The sequence below is a fragment of the Rhinatrema bivittatum genome, chromosome 8 (genome assembly GCF_901001135.1).
Source record: "Rhinatrema bivittatum chromosome 8, aRhiBiv1.1, whole genome shotgun sequence".
Classification (NCBI taxonomy): Eukaryota; Metazoa; Chordata; class Amphibia; order Gymnophiona; family Rhinatrematidae; genus Rhinatrema; species Rhinatrema bivittatum.
Window position 1 is genome coordinate 65,868,104 of NC_042622.1, and position 20,854 is coordinate 65,888,957.

Here is a 20,854-nt window from a genome sequence, read left to right on the forward strand (position 1 = left end):
CAGTAGTTAATCATGGCAGAGAATTTTCAAAGCTATTTACATACATGAAATGTAGCTTTATGGGCATACAAGGCTTGTTAGAAAATTTGCCAGTCTTCGCATACAAAATGTATGCACGGATATTAATTTTGCGTGTACTTTTCTGCATGCAAAAAAAAACAACAACAGGCATTTTAAGGGGATGGGGGGGGGGGGGGGGGGGGGAGAGAGTTTGGATTCAAAAAATAAAAACTTAAATCGTCATTCACAAGTTAAGCCATGCCAGGAAAAGGTGTAACTTGCTGTGTGTGGGTGGGGGATTTGTGCGTGTACTTTCACTTTGAAATTCTGTGGAAAGTGAGCAGCTATAAAACAACCACAGCCATTCCTGTCTTTGAAATTTACTCTCAAAGGGGCCAATGTAATAAGCCACATTGAGCCTACCATGGGTTTTTTACTTGCATTTTAGTACTGGCTTTTGGCGCTCACGTTACACAATGTAAAAGGTATTTTAGCACCAAAAACATCTGTGCTAAAAAATCTGCGGTAAGATCAGTGCATCTTATGAAATTGCCGGGTTATTCCCTAATTAGTTATTATCCTACAATGCAAGAAGGTGCATCAGTGGGGAAGCTGCCTGGCACATCTCTTACTACAGCAGGAAATTTAACATCTGCTCAGAGCCAGGTGTTAAACTTCCTATGGGCTGCCAACCCCCTCCTTGAGGTCTGGATCTAGATCCGGGGGTCCTCCCTCTCTTGCTCACCTTTTAAATGCTCAAGGTGGCTGGCAGGTCTGGGGGCTGGTCTTCCTCCCAGTCTTCTCCTGCTCCCCTTAGAAAATAAAAGGGCACAGGCAATTTTCCTTAATCTACTAAATCCCCACTCCCTGCTGGGGAGCCTCTGCCGGAGAACCTCCTCCAGCAGGGCTATTCCAGATTGGTCCCTTCAAGGACATATCCATGATAGCCTTCTGAAAGGGGATTGGTCATTTCACTGATATGTGACAGTGGAGGAGTGAATAAATTATTACTCCATTTTCTGATGGTACTGTGTGGGATGCCCATTCTTTCTTATGCTGCAATCCTACTGTTCCTCTGCCTCTAGAGATCTCGTTTGTACATTTCCTTCCAGTGAATTAGACTATGGGAACCAAAGGACAATACTACTTTATATCTGTGGGTCACAGGGCATAACGAGCATGTAAGTATCCTTCTTGATAAGGGGAATGGGAATGTGGAACTGATCATTTTGCATAAAGAGGGTGTGTGTCATGGAACATAATGATTAGCTAAAGGTCACCATGAAAGGGTGGTAATTCCTTTCTAATTAAATGCATTGCATCATATAAATGTTCTAGTTCTCACTCCCTCGTATTCTATGTAATTTTTTGTACAATGCTTTATCAGTTCTTGTATTAAGTGACTCAACATCACCAAGTGTGTATATTCTGTAAAAGACAATTTCTCTTTTCTCTCTCTTTCCATGGTATGGGGTTGTTGTGAGCTTCCCTCCCATGAAGTTGGTATTTTAAGTGTCCAGGCTGATTGAGGTAGGCCACATTTAACAGTCACATCACATGTATCTCCTAACTCTCCGTAGTTCTCCCATAAAGCTTCCCTCCCTCCATAATATCAAGTTAATACTTGTGGCAGTCCTTGCCTGCGAGGAGCATCAATAGATGTTAATGAACCTGAAAGAGCCTGATGGTGATTTTGCTCGCCTTCTCCATCTTGGAGAACCATGGGTTATCCTTCCTTAAAGTGCTGATGATCCTAGATTCCTTCTAATTAAAGGAAACTTCTCCTTTTAGCACTCAATGAAAAACAAAACATAAAAGGGCTGAATCCCAATTGATGGGTAACCCAGTTTACTAAAAAGGAAGACAGTCCTATACTTCTGCAGAAACCTTCCCCCACAAAAAAATAAATAAATAAAAAATTGAAAGAATTGGGAAAGTAGAAGAAAACCCCCATATCCAAAAGAAATGAAAATCTCTATAGTGGTCAAGGCTATTAAAAATAACTTACATGGGACCAGAAGCATGCTGGGGGGTGGGGGGGTGGAGGAGGGGGGTCCACCCTGGGTGACAAGGAGGGGCTTGCCAGCAAATGTGCGACCAATCAACCTCTTGTCATCACCCAAGAAGAAAGAAACGTTCCAGCCAGGAGCAGTGGGCAGGCAGGGAACCCAAGCCCTGCAGGCCAAAGATAACAGACCCGGCGCGGCGGCAGTAGGAGAGGCCACGGACTGCCGGCAGAGCCTAACTAGCCGGTGGCCCGCAGCCTCTCCTGCTGCCATTCGGCCCACCAATCTTCCTGCTGGGGGGGGGGGGGGGGGAGGAAGTGGAAGCTGTGAGACGTACGGCCTGAAGATAATAGGAGGCCGGTGACAGCAGGCTGTTTAGGCTCTGCCGGCAGCCCGCAGTCTCTCCTGCTGCCGTACAGCCCACCGATCTTCCTGCTGGGGGAGAGGAAGTGGAAGCTGTGAGACGTACGGCCTGAAGATAATAGGAGGCCGGTGACAGCAGGCTGTTTAGGCTCTGCCGGCGGCCCACAGCCTCTCCTGCTGCCGTTCGGCCCACCAATCTTCCTGCTGGGGGGGAGGAAGTGGAAGCTGTGAGACATACGGCCTGAAGATAATAGGAGGCCGGTGACAGCAGGCTGTTTAGGCTCTGCCGGCGGCCCGCAGTCTCTCCTGCTGCCGTACAGCCTACCGATCTTCCTTCTTGGGGTAGGGGAGAGGGAGCCCACACACAGCTTCCGCTCCCTCCCACTCCACAAGCAGGAAGATCGGTGGGGTGTACGGCCAAAGATAGCAGGAGGCTCTCAGGCCATGGTGGAGCTCATTCCACCACGGCCTGAAAACAGGAAACCATGTGTGTGAGCTTGTGTGAATAAGTGAGAGCCTGTTTGTGTGTACATGTAGGTGTATGATGGTGAGTGTATAGAAGAGTGTGTATATATATATGAAAGGGTGCCTATAGGCATGAATGAGAGGGTGCCTGTGTGCGGGGGTAGGGGTGAGAGAGAGGAAGCATGTGTGTGTGCTCCTGGGTGAAACAGAAATCATGTGAGAGATACAGAGGAAGCATGTATGTGAGAGAGATGGAGGAAACGTGTGTCTCTTACACACACACACTAAAGCTCCCTCTATCTCTCTCCAAACCTGTATGTGTGAGAGACAGAGGGAGTATGTTTTGTTTGTGTCTGTGTGAGTGTACCCCCAGTTCACAACAATCTCAGGGTGACAAGTCTGGAAAGTGGGGGATCTTTAAAATCCTTTCTTTCTTCTTGGGTGATGACAAGAGGTTGATTGGTCGCACATTATACCTTGGTCTGACCACTTTCTGATAGAAGGTCTCTTCTCTATCAACACCACTCCCCCTAACAACAATAATAACAGTAAGACCATAACATACAATAAACCCTGCCCCAGTCCGTGGCCTCTCCTACTGCCGCCGCGCTGGATCTGTTATCTTTGGCCGGCAGGGCTTGGGTTCCCTGCCTGCCCACTGCTCCTGGCTGGAACGTTTCTTTCTTCTTGGGTGATGACAAGAGGTTGATTGGTCGCACATTATACCTTGGTCTGACCACTTTCTGATAGAAGGTCTCTTCTCTATCAAAACCACTCCCCTTAACAACAATAATAACAGTAAGACCATAACATACAATAAACCCTGCCCCAGTGCGGACCTAGCGAATGCTCTAACCACCGCACTATCCAATCTAAACTGCTCTGACCCAGACTCAGCCCTAGCATCCTGGAATAACATCACACGAGACATCGCCAACAAACTCTGTCCAGTCTCCAAAAAAGTTATAAGAAACTCCCCAAAACCCACCAACCCATGGTACACCACAGAACTGAGAACCCTAAAATCTACTCTTAGGCAAAAGGAAAGACAATGGCGTAAAGACCAAACCCCGCAGAACTCCGCAGCATACAAATCAGTTCTCCACAGCTACAGACTCTCCACCCAAAAACACAAACGAGATTATTACACTAAAAAAATCCATGACTACAGATTCAACCTCAAAACACTCTTTTCCTACGTCTCTGGCCTCACGACTCCTATCCCTCCCACTACACCTGAATTCGATGACTCCGCCAAATGCGAGGAACTAGCCAAGTTCTTCAACAAAATTGCAACGCTCCTAAAGAGATTCCCCCCTTCTTCGAACAGTCTCACACCTACCCTGACCATTTCATCTTCCCCCTCCCAACCCTTAATGCCTACTCTTAACTTCACCCCACCATAGAAACCCAACCCTCAATGCCCACCCTTGACTTCACCTCCACCATAGAAATCCAAACCATTTTCAAAAAATTCAAACCCTCTTACCACCCTGAAGACCTTATACCCTCCAAAGCACTTCTAACCATACCCAATACAATAGCTAAAGCCGTAGCAGATATTATCAACTGCTCGATTGCACACGGATCTGTTCCAGATGCACTCAAACACGCAGTGGTCAAACCCCTCCTTAAGAAACCTTCGCTCGACCCCAAAAGACCCTGCTAACGTCTGCCCAATATCCAACCTCCCCTTCATTGCCAAGCTTTTGGAAAGAGTGGTTAACTTCCAACTCATGAACTATCTAGAAGACCACCAGATCCTCCACCCAACACAATTTGGTTTTAGGAAACACTTCAACACTGAATCCCTTCTGCTCTCCCTTTCCGACCACCTCCTTAGAGGCATGGGTCAAGGCCATAGCTACCTCCTTGCCCTCCTCGACATTTCATCAGCCTTCGACACTATCAGTCACCACCATCTAATAACTCGCCTGGAACTCATTGGCATCTCAGACCTAGCCCTTTCCTGGTTTAAATCCTTCCTCTCAAACAGAAAGTTCTCAGTCAAAATCGGGAACTCCACATCCACACCACAACCCCTCCAACAGGGAGTCCCCCAAGGCTCATCTCTCTCATCCACCCTTTTCAATATTTACATCACCGCCCTCTGCCAACTACTCTCTGATCTCCATCTCAAGTTTTACCTCTACGCTGATGATGTTCAGATCATCATCCCCATCCAGAACTCCATCTCTGACGCACTAGAACATTGGGAGAAATGTCTTACAGCCATCAACTCCCTGCTCACCAACCTACACCTCGCCCTCAACACGAACAAAACGGAACTTCTACTCATCTCACCTCACGCTGCCCCTGCACCTCCGCCATCGGGTACCTCCAAACTCCACCTCCTCTCAACACAACCAGCTGTGAGAGACCTTGGAGTTCTCCTTGACCACCAACTAAGCATGAAGAACTACATAAACTCCATTCTCAAAGCCTGTTTTTTCAAACTCAACGTACTTAAAAAAACTCAGACCCCTTCTTCACACCCAAGACTTTCGTACAGTCATACAGGCCACCATATCATCCAAATTAGACTACTGTAATGCTCTTCTTCTAGGACTCCCTTACTCTTCCATCAAACCTCTACAAATGTTACAACATGCCACAGCGAGACTCATTGCAAACTCTCGTAAATACGACCACATCACCCCTATACTCAGAGACCTACACTGGCTCCCCATAGCCTCTCGTATTATCTACAAAACACTCACCATAATGCATAAAGCAATTTACACCCACAACTCCAACTGGCTAGACCTACCCTTCACAACCACCCAGTCCAATCGACCGACTAGAACGACCAATAAAGGCACCCTAGTTGTGCCCTCCCTTAAAGCAGCCCATCTCACCTCTACACGTGACCGTGCTCTTTCCATAGCAGGTCCCACTCACTGGAACACACTGCCGCCTGACCTACGCCTTGAACCATGTATGAACAACTTCAAAAAGAAATTGAAAACATGGTTGTTCAAACATGCCTACCCAGAATAAAAACTCACACCTCCTCCAATAAAAAATAGACCACATTGCGTCTGTTCCATCTTCCTCATACTGAGGAACCATATGTTGTTATCCTCTCTCCTCGTTCACACCGAGGAACCATGTTAATGTTAATGTTACTGTTATTTCTCGTCTATCCTATTTAATTATTTACCCTCCTCCCAGTTTCTAATTCCCTGTTAAAATGTAATTTCCATACTTTACCAGTTTTGATGTAAACCGGCATGATGTCCACAACTAATGCCGGTATATAAAAATGTTTAAATAAATAAATAATTACTGGGTGTTATTTGATGTCTACTGTTTTGAAATATTTTATCATTTAGAAAATTAAAAAAATGTGTACAGGAGCTTCTAAATTATTTATTATTATTATTCTATTCATCAGCTGTTTTGAAATGTATATTTTTTAGTTTGGTTTTACTAATCTGATTGATTTATATTTCTTGATTGTATTGTTTTGAGGAATAGTGTTTTCCTGCTTTTCCATTGTTGCACTGCATACAGAATCTGGCTTGTGGTTTCCAGTTCCGTTTTTGTCTGCATGTGTGCTTGAGAGAGATAGAGGAAGTGTGTGTGTGTGTGTTGGCATATGAGAGAGATACAAAGGAAGCGTGTGTGTGTGAAAGAAGTACAGAGAAAGTGTGTGTGCATGTATGCCCCCAGTCTAAACAATGCTAGGATGACATATGGAGAGCGGGAGATTTTTTAAACCCTTACTAGTTTTAATTATTGGGTATTATTTGATGTATCTGCTGTTTTGAAATATTTTATCAATGTTTAGGACATTTTAAAATTATATATTGGGGAGGGGGGGGGGGGTTGCCAAAGAAGTATCTGCCCCAGGTGCCAAATACTCTAGGTACGCCTGTGCATGGGACAACAGGTATGTGCTGCCCCTCAGAATGGAAACAAATTACATGAGGCAAACTGGTGGTTAGAATTTATACAGTAGAGGAACTCGCCATCTCCCACATGGGGAAGCCAGCCACCCATAACAAGAAATGGAAGAGAACCAAGGGGTCTCTATACTAGGTAAAGGGAAGAGGCAAGACCACGCTGCCACCAGAACTGAGCATCTGGTGGTTCCCAGTACCCACGTTACATCACCTGTGCAACTGCCTGGTGTACATTTGAAGAGCTGTGCAAGTATGGGAGGAATGGAGGAGACCTGGTGGAAGACTTCAGGGTGGGGGATGGAGTTTATCAGACACCGTCAGTGAGGGCTGATGGGGGAAGGAGGCATAATTAGCACTCCAGGTAGCCAAGGGATGGGGCGGGGTGACACCAAATTTTAAGTCCACAGAGGGCAGCCAGGAACCTTGCACTGATCCTGCCCATGGTTGAGCTTTTGCTACTCAGTTGTGGGGGAAAGGAGAGGTACTGTTCACTTGGCATCACTTTGAAGTTCTGCACTTGTGTGGCACACGAGCAATTGGGCACTGTTCCTGCTTCTGAATAGCTGACATTGCCATGGGCTAAGGAGGTAAGTTGAGAGGGGCTGGATGGTCAGGGGGGCCTATCGCTATCACTGTTGTGGGGGGGGGGGGGTGTTATCAAGACAGCAGCGTGAGGAGCTACACTGAGAGATCTGCTATTATTATACGGGATCTCTTGCTAGTTAAGTTATAACTTACAATTCTCAGCAGATGCTGTGAAATAGACTCCTTCCTCTCTTCTCAGGGAGAATTCTTCTCTCCCTTCTCTCAATGGACAGCGCTATTCTTTACATCCTAAGGAATATCAACCACCACCTCTAAAGATTCAACTTCCGATTATTTTTCCCTATTCCAGGGGAAAAATTCGTGCTCCAAAGGAAGGATCTAACACCTCGACTCTTTCCTCTAGGAAAGACTTCAACTGACTCTCTCCTTTTTACTAAAGAGAGACAGAACCAGAAACTCCCTCTTCCAGGATAGGTTCCCAACTCCTAATCACACCATTTCTGTAGGGGTCTCTACACTCCCTCTCCTGCCCAATACCAACACACCTGTCACAGAGAGGAGGTGGTAATTATAGGATTGGAAGAAGCAAAAAGCAACCAGTTAGATCATCAATATGAAAAAGAAAAATGGAGGTACACAAATAAATAGAAAGGAAGGCCCAATTGTCAAATTCTAAGCAGATATATTGTGGCAATGAGCTCTATGACTGTATTTTTGATGTATTATATTTGTGTATTGAATTGCTATGTTTTACTTTGCTATGTACTGTATTTAATGACATATTAATGTGTGTGCTGTATTTTAGATCGATGCTTTGTGAAACATATTGACTATATCTTTACCCATAGGAAGGCATGATTCTAACCAAAAACTGGCAGTGCTATATTTAAAATAGTACAGCTGGTTACAGTCCATGAAGTCCCCGTTTTCATTGCCCCTTTATAACATTGAATGACCATTTTGAATTTCTTTAAACCTTCAGACAGCTGTAACTAAAGAATGCAGGCATATGTTTAGCAAGGCAATAAGATCTTACACATTTAAAAATCTGAATTGTTCAAAAAAGAAACATTGTGGATTTCCATTCTTTTTTGAGCCAGTTCAGCAAACTAAGCAAAAATGCAAGTTGGGACAAATTAATCCAACTCAGCATTCACACAGGGTGCAACCAGTTTACGCAAGCTAAGTTCTTTATTGTGTCTGAACATGCCCAAGGGTGCGATTAGGTGGTTATCATTAGAAATCTTAATACTATTATTAATTTTACTTCTATATAGCACCGACGTAGGAATGATGCAGTACAAGGCACCTTACATTAGATTTTTTTTTTTCTAGAAGAGCAGGGTCTGTGGAACTCAGCAAAGGGGCTGTCCAGTAATAAAACTGTAATTGTGATTCAGCTTACTGATTCCTTTCTGTGGGCCAAGCCTGCACATTACAATAGGCTTAAATTACCATATACAGCAAAAAACAATACACATCATCACATACAACAGCATCATTTAGGAACTTGGAACAGAGTGCATCACAAACTAAAACAATATCATCCAAATTTCAATCCCTCACAAATATAAAAAAAAAGCAGCAATATGAATCCCTGCTACAATTTGACTCTCCCCCATGCTCATTAGGAATATTACTATTGACTGAAACAAAATAGGAAGTGGTGTTGATATTTCTTATTTTGTTTCAGATTAACAGTTCATTTTGTTTCTGGGGGGGGGGGGGGGGTGGTGTTGCATTTTTTGTTTCATTATGGCTATGAGCTTCTTTAATATTAGGTCTAGTGGACCTCAGGTGGCCACTCACTGTTAAGGTGCACGTCTGTCTGTGGATAAAATGTCCCAATCTTGTTCAGTGTTCTTAAGGATGCAGACCGCTCAGTATGCATGGGGCCAACAATTCTGACTTTATTTACACAAATTAACTAACTATAGGATGAACACAGGAACAGTGAATTTTGCAGACCTTAATTTCAGGGTTAACAATCAAATATATAGGACAACATTTGATGGACTCCTTTTGTGGTTTTTTTGATCTGTAATATAGGGAACCTTCAGAGCCAGGGCACTTCATTTGTTTTCTCTCTTTCTACATACCAGAAAAGAAAGTCTTAAGGCTACTTCCTGTTGCCCTATGAGCAATCCCCTTTGACTCTCAGTAGTCACTTCATATGCAGATCCCTGGGTGAACTAGTACTAAGGTGAGTTCTCCTCTGGATGGAAAATCCCTGCTTTATTCACATTCTTTTTCTGTAAACTTTTTATTAATAAAAAAAAAAAAAAAAAGACACCAACCTTCCATACAGCATAGAATTGTACAACATCTAAAATACAAGAGAAAAAAAAATCACAATAATCCTGCCGAATCACAACCAAATAGAAAAGAGAGAAGAAAAAAGGATTGAAGAATAATTGTTTCTCATTCAGTCCTAGTACTACTTCCAAATGTTCTCATATTTGTCCAGTTTTTTCTCCAACCCCACGGTTATCCACTCAAGTACCGTGACCACTAACTTGTCTGTGTCAGTATTCCAACTGTGGCCTATCTTCCAGAATCGAGTGACTTGAATCAAACAAGGCAATAACTTCCTCTGATTAAATGGAAAGTCCAACAGATCCCAGCCCCCTGGGTAAACAAAAAGATAGAGGGTTGTTTTTCTCCATATCACCAATAGCAATAAAGTCATGCTCTATGAGGAACTAAAAGTCCTGAACCAGCCTGCATTGCTAGCACATATGAATCAGGGCTCCTTCCTGCCCTCACCTCCTCCCCTAGGTCTTTTGGTGGACTGGGTTTAGGGCAGGCTCCTATTAGGCCAGGACTGAACAAAGCCATGAAAACTGGTAGACAAAACAAAACAGAAAACAAAGAAGAGAAGGAAAATATAAGATGAATATAGTAGGTTTTTTTTTTATTGACTACTTTGAATAGAACAAACTAAATACATCTTTAATGGTTTTCTTTATACAGTACATTAAATAAGTTATGCACAGGAATCAAGTGACAAATTTCTAATACAGAGTTAAATGACAAAAAGATATAGAAAATCAAATGCAACAGCAAGTCCTATAGTCCCATTGTTTTCCCCTTTTAAAAGCTCTTTTCTCCACTTCTTTAGTATTCCCCATATTTACACCTAGTACAAATAAGCCCGTAAAGATGATCACATGAAGTCCTCCCCTGTTCTCCTGAGGCTACCAATGAACATTTCTTATCTAACTGCATGGGAAGTCTCTTCAGTTGGGCACATGAAATCTTACTACTGTATAGTAAAAAAAACAAAAAATGAAGTTTAAGTAAAGTTTTTACAAATTTCAACTGTCTCAAGTTATTTATTTATTCCTCTGACAGACTTTTCTACAGGAAACACCACCTTCTGAGTGCAAAGCCTGGGCCCATCTTGCTGTTAAATCTGTGGTGGACAGAGACCTCTCTCACTCTTGACGTTTGCTGTGGTCCATTAATTCATCTTGGAAGGATGAAGCATACTATTTTATATTCCAAACCCACCTAAATCTTTAGGATAGGCCTAATAAATATGCATGATCTGCATACAATTCAGGCCATGTGCATGCACATCTCTCTCATGAATATTCGTTATGGATATCCTGAAAACCCAACTGATTTGTGGGCCTGGCAGGAGGATCACCCCTTTTTAAAACATTGCAACATCCACTGGACACTTATCAAAGGCAAGGGCCTCTCTCAAGTTTCCATTTGCAATAACACAGACAGCAGTTCTGTGACATGAAGAATAACCTCAGACAGTTTTACTGACATCACTTCTACCCTAGACTAGCCAAATTGCAACCAGGACACGATGGGATTCATTTTTAAAAGGTTTAAATGGCTAACTTCGGGAATTAATCAATCAATCAAGAGCAACTGCTCAATCGCTGAAAATGTAAAATTATTCAAACTTCCAATGCAACCTTATACGGGCTTGTTGAATAAATATTATAAATAATTTTATGACACCTTGTCTTTATATGGTATATACTTGTATTAAGAAATTATGTGTCAATAACTTAAGAATTTATAAAGGAGTAGAGGGAAAGTTTCATATAAACTGATTGGTGTCTCGGCACCAATCAGTTTATATGAAACTTTCCCTCTACTCCTTTATAAATTCTTAAGTTATTGACACATAATTTCTTAATACAAGTATATACCATATAAAGACAAGGTGTCATAAAATTATTTATAATATTTATTCAACAAGCCCGTATAAGGTTGCATTGGAAGTTTGAATAATTTTACATTATCAGCGATTGAGCAGTTGCTCTTGATTGATTGATTAATTATAGGTTTAATCGCTGCAGCAGTGGCATTGATTTGTTTTTGGTTTTTAACTTCGGGAATTAGCCAGACTGTTAAATCTTGGTGGCTTCAAATGGTCCCACTTTGGCTAGCAAATTTAACTGGATAAATGCACAAGGCAAAAATTTAACCAAGTAAAATATAGACAGCATCAAGGTCTACAACTTAGCCAATCAGTGCTAATCAGCTACATCTCTCCAGTCTAAATCTAGCCAGTCAAATTTTGGTCGGCTAGATTTAGGTGGTTTCAGCCTCAAACAGTTGTGGCTGGAAGCATGTGTAAGATCATCAGTTAAGCTGTAGCTGGTAATCTTATGTAATTCCAGCTTGGCTGAAAATCTACCCCATGGTAATTGCCATTGCTAAATCCAGAACCATGGCTTGCCCCAAATATTAATAAAACGAATGGCATGGCAATGCTGTGTGTTGATTAGATCCTTTCATAGTCAAAAAGGCTACAACAATGGCTCCATAGATCTTCATGGGATGTGCAATGTTCTGCCCACAGTGCTGGTCCAAAGAATCTCCAACCAAATTCCCCAAGTTTATCATAGACTTCTGCTGAAAATAACAACTTCTTACTGCAGCAAAACTAAGAAAAACAGGAGTGGCTAATATCTCCTTACACAGGCCCCCTAAAGCCAAGCTTTCAACAGCATCACTTGCCAACAGATTGTGCCCTTGTGTCAGCTGGCTCCAAACGAAATCTTGGAAATAACAGTTCTCCTTTAATAATGCCCATAATAATTCCTCCTGTATTTTGTTCTTTTGCCTTTCCTTAGAAGGTTCTCATCTGAAGTTAAGTCCTGAAATCATTTCACCTGCCCTACAATATCATGTTTACCGAATGCCTAGGATGCAGCCATACAAACACAGCTACCTGGAGTGATCTACAATTCTCTAGTCCAATGCTCCAGGGTATGCAGCATCACCGCTCTCCCTGTGATGATGTTAAGTTTATAAATGAGGTTTGTGCCATGTTGCTTAGTGCAGCACATGATTCACACCAAATATATACACTGAAATCTGAAATGTAGTAATTAAAAAAAACCCATTCATGCAGCTAAGAAATGTGTTCCTCACCAAAAAACAATGAAAATAAAGGATGACATTAATTACCACCATCTTACTAGATAGATTTCTCATCTACACTGTACGTGATGATTTAAACCAAATATGAGGCATTACTAGTTAAATGCCCTTAGACAAATGTCTCTAAACTCAGGGAGTGTAATTGTCCATGCATACATCACACACGCAGACTTTAACCAAGGAGTTTCAAAGCAAATCTAATGTGCACGTTTGCTCTGAAAATCCTCAGGTAAAAATACCAGATACACGCAAAGGCTTAGTCATGTAAAGTTGTACCTCCTCCTCAGAGGGTGTAACTTGGGCACGCACGTGCTGAATCCATCCCAACTCCACACCCACTCGACCCCTCAGCGCTTCCACTTAGCCTGTGTAAAAGTATTGGGCGAATCCAGGCAATTTACCTGCATAAAACAAGGTTCTTGTGCTTTGAAAACTACTCCCGTGTCACTTTGTAAAAATGCAACCTCCACAAGTTGTAGGAGATAGCTATTTCATTTACTTACCAAAATCACATCTTTTCAACCCCCCCTCCCCCCCACTGCACAGCTGGATTGCCGCACACACATCTTACGCTTGCTCCGCCCCAGCACGATTTGAACAAAGTTCTGAACTGTCACATGAGATGATGAACAGGGTGAACACAGATCAAACTTCACCATCCATATTCATGTGGCAGGAACCATAGATGTAAAGAATAGCATGTTTAGTCAGTGAACAAAGGAAAGGTGACCCAAACGTCTTCGTGCCACATACATTGCATTCAAAAGTCTCATTATAATTCTGTGACCTAGGCCATTATTAAGACAGGTTTCACTGTACAAGGAACACACACATTAGGCAATCATAATCCTATTAACTGTCAGTGCTACCAATTATTCATTGGCAGGTAAAATAATTCAGATCATCATTGCTATAGCGATACTGTCTTTATTCCAGGCTCTTATCGTGTCCCCTGTGTCTGCTCTCTCATTCTTCTACCAGAAAACTTGTTCGCATACGCCCCAGCATGCCATATAATTGTGTCAGATATCAAAAACCTACCCCTCTGCCCAGCTAAGGAGAACTTCATGGTTTAAAAGTTCTGATGAAAACAGTTTCAAATATGCATGCTAACAATTTTTAATATTCTTTGTGGTTGTTCATGGGATGGAAAACAGGATGAGGAGGACACGAATTTAAAAAAACCCCAAAACCCTAAACATTAAAATAGTTTTGTGCACGTCGGTAACTAAGTTGTTTAAATTGATGAACCTGATAATTTCCAGCTGATGGTTTGAAATGTCACCCTTCTTCATTAGCTCAAGACTGCGCTTGCCAATAGATCCCAGAAGAAAACACCAGCAGAGCCGAAATCTAAAGCCAAATGAAGCCATTACGGGAAGTCTAATTACAGAAGTGACAGAGTGAGCCCCAAGCAGAGCAGAATATTGCCATATGATTATCTAAAAATTAAAATGCATCACACAAACGTTTCCTTCATTTAATGATCCATTATTTATTCTTGCTACCAAGCCCTTTTTTTTTTTTTTTTGTTGTTGTACACTCAGCATGCCTAAGAACACACTTGGTACTATCGAAGGGTGTGCATGACTTCCCCTGTGAATGGCTTTACAGTACTTCAGCAGACTCTGTGCCCACCTTGAAGCTACATCACCAACAGGTCCCAAGTTTATGAATACCGAAGCAATGAGGTCCTTGTGCTGAGGTATGAACATCTGTTTCTTTACAGTCCATTGCTGTCTACAGCTGTCAGAGAAGCCGGAGTAGAGGACCGAGAGGTGGTTGCAGAAGTCTTATCCAGGGCCGGGCTTGGAACCGCATCTAATGATTTGGTTGTTGCAGATCTGCCTGCAACTGGGGGCAAGGGTTTGGCCTGGCTCTGTAGTCCTTGCCCACAGATTCGATGGTGCCTCTCCCAGTCTTTGTGCTGGCAGAAGGAGCCACAGTACCGGGCAATATTGCACCCACTGCATGTCTCGCTGGCTTTCCGGCCACAATTCCAACAGCTCTGAAAGAGAAGAAAGTTTACTTTGAGAGATGCATCTTAGTTCTATGCTTTTTTTTTTTTTTTCAAAGGTCTGGACAATCCTAGTGGTGTGACACTGGTTCTCTAATGTTGCAATCAACTGGCTGATCAAGATGCTTCTGCTCTATAGTCTGTTTTGTAATGCTCAGCAGAAGCAAGAATATGCTACCAAAACTTAAGAATAAGCCAACATTTCAAAAAGCAGAAGACAAGCCTTAAGTTATTTTGCATTAGATATCCCACTCCCAGATACTTGTTGAACACAGGAGTCACTTAGATGGGTTTCATAATGCATTTGTACTTGTTTTTAATACGCAGATCCTAGTAGTAGTCCTCTGTAATGCTAGTACTCTGGACCCTTGGGGATTTTTTGCTGTTAATAAAAGGATAATTAGCTGCTGTTAATTCACTAGCATTAGGCTCTTGTTAAGAGCACCATATAGGAACTTTACAGCACTTAAGCACTTTATCCATTGCCTCATATCAAGCTGTCTGGCTGATGACAATTGAACACTGTTTGGGAGATTTACTATGAACTAAGTGGTGTTGGCACTGAGGCACTTTACTTGCTATTTAGAAACTTTTTTTTTATTGCAGAGAGCAATTTATTTGGGACCAACAAGAATCTTATTATATGGATTTTTAAATTTATTTTCATACACTGCACATGGGTTATCGCAATATAATAAAAAATGAGCTACATCTGTTAGTATGGCGTAGTTGGCTTACTTTGATCATCCAACTCTGATTAAAATCAAAGCAATATACATTAAAATATACAATAAAAAAGGAAATACAATTCTTTATCATCATAAAGGATTGGGAAGAGTGTTATAGTGCCAGCATAAGTTACATATAAAAGTAGGACATTAAAAAAGTAAAATTTGGTGTTAAAACTAAAAAGAAATAAAGTTAAAGATATAAAGTAAAAGGCTAGGAAAACAAGCAAAATTGAGGGCAGCGATAAATGGACCTGGGGGTAATGGAATCATCATAATTATAATTCAAAACATAGGAAGAAAAGTCATGTTTATGATGCTTCTTAATTTCTCTCAAGTCGTAAAGATAGAGGAAGGAAGTTCCAGAAATTAGGGGCCAAATAGAAGACAGACATCTCCCTGGTGCCCTGTAATCTAATTTCTTCTGCTGATCTAAGGGTACATCCAGGAAAGTTGGGGGATTAGCAAGGTATAGAGGAAAACCTCCTCGGAGGTCCTTGAATGCCAGGCATCCAATTTTAAATTATATAAGGTAAGTAATGGGTAACCAATGAAGTTGAAACAAGAGGGGGAGCAACATGATCAAACTTTTGCTTACAGAAAATGAGTTTGGCTGCAATTCAGAGATGAGGGAAGACCATGATATAAAACATTGGACTATTGCAAACGGTTTAAGACAAAAAGAGTAGACAAGAGGCTTTAAATCACTTCAATCCAAGAATGGTTTTAGCCCCTCCCCCCCACAACCTGGGGGGGAGGGGCAGTAAAAAGAGACTGGAGGGGCTAGGCCGGGCCAAGCCAGGCCTAAATCTGCTCCCCTTGCCAGGGCCTGAAATGGCTGCAGTCGCCAAGCACAACAGATGAAAAGGCCCCCTTAGAAACTGTGCTATGCTCCTGACAGGGGAAGGCATTCCTAACAAACTGCTGGTACAGTTCTTATTAATGGAAGAGTGGACTAGAACAGTAGGACTTGCAGAATGTGCAGAACCCACTGGCTTACGAATTTTATAACCTATTGTATGTATGTACGTGCACATGCACTTTAATATCTATATATATCACACTCTCCATGGAGATAAAGTGAGTGATAAAGAGACATTGGGCCTTATTTTCTAAGGCTACCGCAGGCTTGTGCTAACAGCGCAAGCCTGCGATAGCTAGCGAAGGTAGCGCACGCCTGCGCTACCTACATCGGGGCGGAGTCAGCCCCAGAAGAGGAGGAGTTGGGGCGTCACCGGGGCCAACTCTGCGACGACGGCGTGGACAGCGAAAAGGTAAGGGCTTTTTCGCTGCCTATTTCGCGCCCAATAACTACACCTTCTATGGTGGAGTTATTAGGCGATCGCTGCCGGCTAGCGCAGGACCGCCCCCCCGCCCCTCATTACTGCATTTTTCTAAAGTATCGCAGGACCTGCAATACTTTAGAAAATGAGGCCCATAATCATGATAGTGATGCTAAGAGTTATTTGATATGGTATTCAAAATACTTGTGGCTTTATTGTGCTTTGTGTGTGCTTGGTAACTTGAATGAATGGGATGCAGATGTTGAGAGATTATTTTTTAAATGTTATAATCACTTATATTCAATTAAACGTCTAAAAGATAACACTGTAAGATAACATAGTGAGGTTCAATTATTAGCTACTGGAATGTATCTGGTTTTTTGACCCCTATTTTTAACAAAATGATATAAATGTCAGAAACATTGTACTATATATATATCTATGGAGAGAGAGAGAGAGAGAGAAACTATAAACTTTATATAATAGACATCTTTTTTTATTATTATTATTTTGCTTTAAAACAGTTTTGAATGGAGATCTGAGCTAGCTAGCACTTTTAACCGAAAAACTCTTTGAGCAAAAAACCTATCATCTAAACAATTTATTGGTATGTATCTCAGATTTCAAGGCTTAGTGGACTGCTTCCAACAATCAACACAAAGGTTATTTGTTACCTTGTTACCCCAAAAAGCCAACTCTTATCAGTTCTTACCAGTTTTGACACTTTACTCCCCATGCTTAAGCTGTATCCAAGTTTTTCTCTCCCCCTGTTCTATGTAAGACAACTTTGTCACTGTTTTTTGTCGTTGCAATGTAAACCGGAGTGATAATTAACTCTGTTATTTGAACTTCGGTATAGAAAAGTTATAAATAAATAAATATTTAAAACAAACAAAAAAAAAAACAACATTAAGCCTGCAGCAGTTCAAGAAACAGAGTTTTAGGTTTGAAAACCAGTTGAACTACTTGCCTGGACTGATAACTTCATTGTAAAGAGATGTACTTTCCACCAGATGTGATGGAATAAGAGATACACTGACCTAAATAAGCACTATCCTCATGAACAGTTTTCTGGTTTCTTTATTTTAGATATGGTAGGCAGTGTATACACAAAGTAACATTTCAACAATGATAACTCAAGGGCACATAAGCAGAAATACTCATTCACGAGTATCTAAGCAGGAATTATTTTCTCAGCTTTAGTGTACAAGTGCATCAGAAAAGCTTCCTTGCCTAAGTACACCCATGCCTTCACTGGCTATGGAAGATTTGTGATAGTGTTTCCCCTCTCTTTAACAGCTAGGGTTGAAGCCTTGATGATCAGCGCTACTGCTCACAAGTTTCAAACACTTTTGTGTGTTATTCTCCTCTAAAAGCCCATTACCAGTCTCACTCTGGCACCACTGAGTGAGCAGTTCCCTACACCCTGGCTCCTGCACTACTTATCCAATATTGAAGCGTGAATGGGGAAACATGAAGAATTTATGAATTGTGTTAGAATGAAGTAACCCTATACATTCTTCACAAAGGCCCTGGAAGAACACCACGTTCTCCAAAGACCAATTTTGCTGGCATTTCAAGTTGTTTTGATTTCAGGCAATCAGAAGAAAATGAAGAAAAACACCATTTCCTCTTTAAAACACAAAAGTAATGTGTCTGAAAGCATCTGCAAGATTTAAATTCAAGAACAAATAGCAATGTTTAGGCATTCTTTCTGCAAGAAAATCCCTTATGTCCCGGCCACGTTCATTCGTCTGTGTCAGACCAGAGGGATTTCACTGAAACTTCGTGAGTTGTCTGTTGTCATCGGTCTCACCCTACCTGACAAAATGCAAGTGGATTCTAACAGCAGTTGGCAATTATGGGAAGATATGCATTGTGACAACTTGCCCCCATTACTAAATGCAAAGGGAACAGTGCTTCTCTAAATACACTAGTTATGGTATAGAATGCTGACAGGGGTTAGTGGCTGGGGCTAGGAAGGAGCGGTGGGTGAATGTGAAGGGAAGGGAGAAAGTCTGCATAAGAACTCTGCTATTCGTGCCATGGAGGTGTGCAGCTAGGGAAGAGTGCTGGGAATGTGCAAAAGCAGAGGACTGAACAAGTTACGACAGAAACACTAAGGGGAAATAACTGGAGAAAACATTTATTTAGTTAAAATGACATGCCCTATCAGTATAGCCCAAGGCGAGTTACAAGTAGACTCTATGCTATGGGCCGGATTTACGCATGTAGGGGGGGTTACGCGCGTCGGGCCTATTTTAAAAAGGCCCGGTGACACGCGTAAAGCCCCAGGATGTGTGTAAGTCCTGGGGCTTGCAAAAAGGGGCAGTCCGGGGGCGGGGCCAGAGGCCTCTGACACAGCAGCCATTACCGCAAAAGGTAAGATAAAAATCGGGGGTGGGAAGATAACGGGGGAAGGCAGCCGGGTAGCACGCACACATGGACGCGCACGCCTTAAAATCTACCCCTTATTGTATAATATCAGCAAAAAGTACAACATAATACAATAGCAGCACAGCACAGCAAAGCACACAACAGCATAATATAAAAGACTTCCATCTCCCTTCTAAATTCCCAAGCATCCCATTCCTCATCATCTCTACTTTACTAGTCAGCGATAAACAACCACTGCCCTCCACATCTTCATATACTCCTGTGAAAACTACGGGAACAGAGATGGAGCTATCAAAATCATTTACGTCCTCTATTTAGCTTTAGAATTGTTTTAGATACAATTGGAATTGGAGGAAACTGATAAAGATTCCATGGAACTGAGAATTTATCCGCAGCCGCACTTGTCCCTTGCTGGTCTACTGGAACAGAATGCAGAATCTTGCTGTTCAGGGATGTGAATAGGTCTATCTGCGGGAGTGCCCCAAAGTTGGGGGATCCTGCACTGTTTGATCATGTAGCAACCATTTCTGCGGTTGTAATTTGCGACTTAGGCTGTCTGCTTTATGATTCTCGTTTCCCAGAAGATTAGACAGCTTGAAGAAAAATCCTCCGGAAATTGCCCATTTCCTGAGCCTGAAGGCCTCTAGGCCAGGGGTGAACAAACTGGGGGCAGGTGTGTACAACCCTGAAGGGGAGCACACTAGCTGTCCAATCGGGAAGAAAATTAAAAAAATGGCTACACTGGTTGAGTCTCAGTGCCATGGAGACGCTAAAAACGCAAGAGGGCGTGAGCTGCCAGAACATAGTGACCAACTGTAAATATGGGAAAGCTTAGCCATGCATCTCTTTCGATGGGCTGGGGAGACAACTGCTTCTGCCATGGAAACCCAGGGAAGAGCTGCCACCCTCAGGCCTCAGGCTCAGGAGGAGTTCCTGCTGCTGCCAGGTTCCTTCTCAGGAAGAGAGAGATCATAGCTATTCCTGCAGAGAAAGAAGTGGTGAGGCTGGGCAACGAGGCCAGAGAGAATGAAGAAGAAAGAAGAAAGGCAAAATATGAGAAAATAAAAAAAATTAAGAAATTTAAAAATACGAAAAATTAGTGAAAACAGTAAAAAGGCAGAAAAATAATACTGGACAGAGTGGGATGGAACTTCTCAGCTCCTAAAAAGTTTTGGTTGGCATCTAAATTTAAAAAAAAAAAAAAATTTCCATCCTTTACAATTGTGTGGCTTGTGTGTCTGGGTGTGGAGTGTATGTCTCTCTGTGCTTCTCTGGTGTGCTGTGGTACATGCCTGGTTTTTTTTTTGGCTGGGTGTCTTTGTCTATATCTGTTTAGGTGTCTTTCTCTCTGTTGCTCTGGGTTAGGGTGGCTGATTTTATCTGGATGTGGGCTGTCTGCCTATGTGCCCATATGTGCATGTGTGAGTTTACTCTTTTCAGCAACTTCAAGAGAAATAAAACTGGGGCTTTTAAGCCACTGCCTGGGCAGTATGGCTGCCCGGTGGAGACCATATATGTGAATCACATAACCCATCTTGAGGGCCCCCAATTAATTCCATGAATGGGGAAGGGGGGCATGGCTCAATTGTTTGTTCACCCCTGCTCTAGGAGAAGACTGAAAGATCGTGATCCTGGTCACCCTTGTTTAATAGAAAGCATTGCTACCCGAGTGTCTGGATGAACACACTTTGGACTTCAGCTATGGAATGAACATTTTCAAAGCATT

At 42.2% G+C, this 20,854-nt stretch overlaps 1 protein-coding gene across 9 annotated transcripts in view; it reads right to left on the reverse strand.

The window, feature by feature from the left end:
* Positions 1-14,194: 14,194 nt before the first annotated feature.
* Positions 14,195-20,854, reverse strand: part of CBFA2T2 (CBFA2/RUNX1 partner transcriptional co-repressor 2) — a 420,340-nt gene continuing 413,680 nt past the window's right edge. For all 9 annotated transcript variants that reach the window (XM_029611021.1, XM_029611022.1, XM_029611016.1 and 6 more), the window contains one exon: positions 14,195-14,711. In XM_029611021.1, coding sequence (XP_029466881.1) covers positions 14,427-14,711 — 285 coding nt within the window. In that variant the 3' untranslated portion in view covers positions 14,195-14,426. The remainder of the gene's footprint in view (positions 14,712-20,854) is intronic.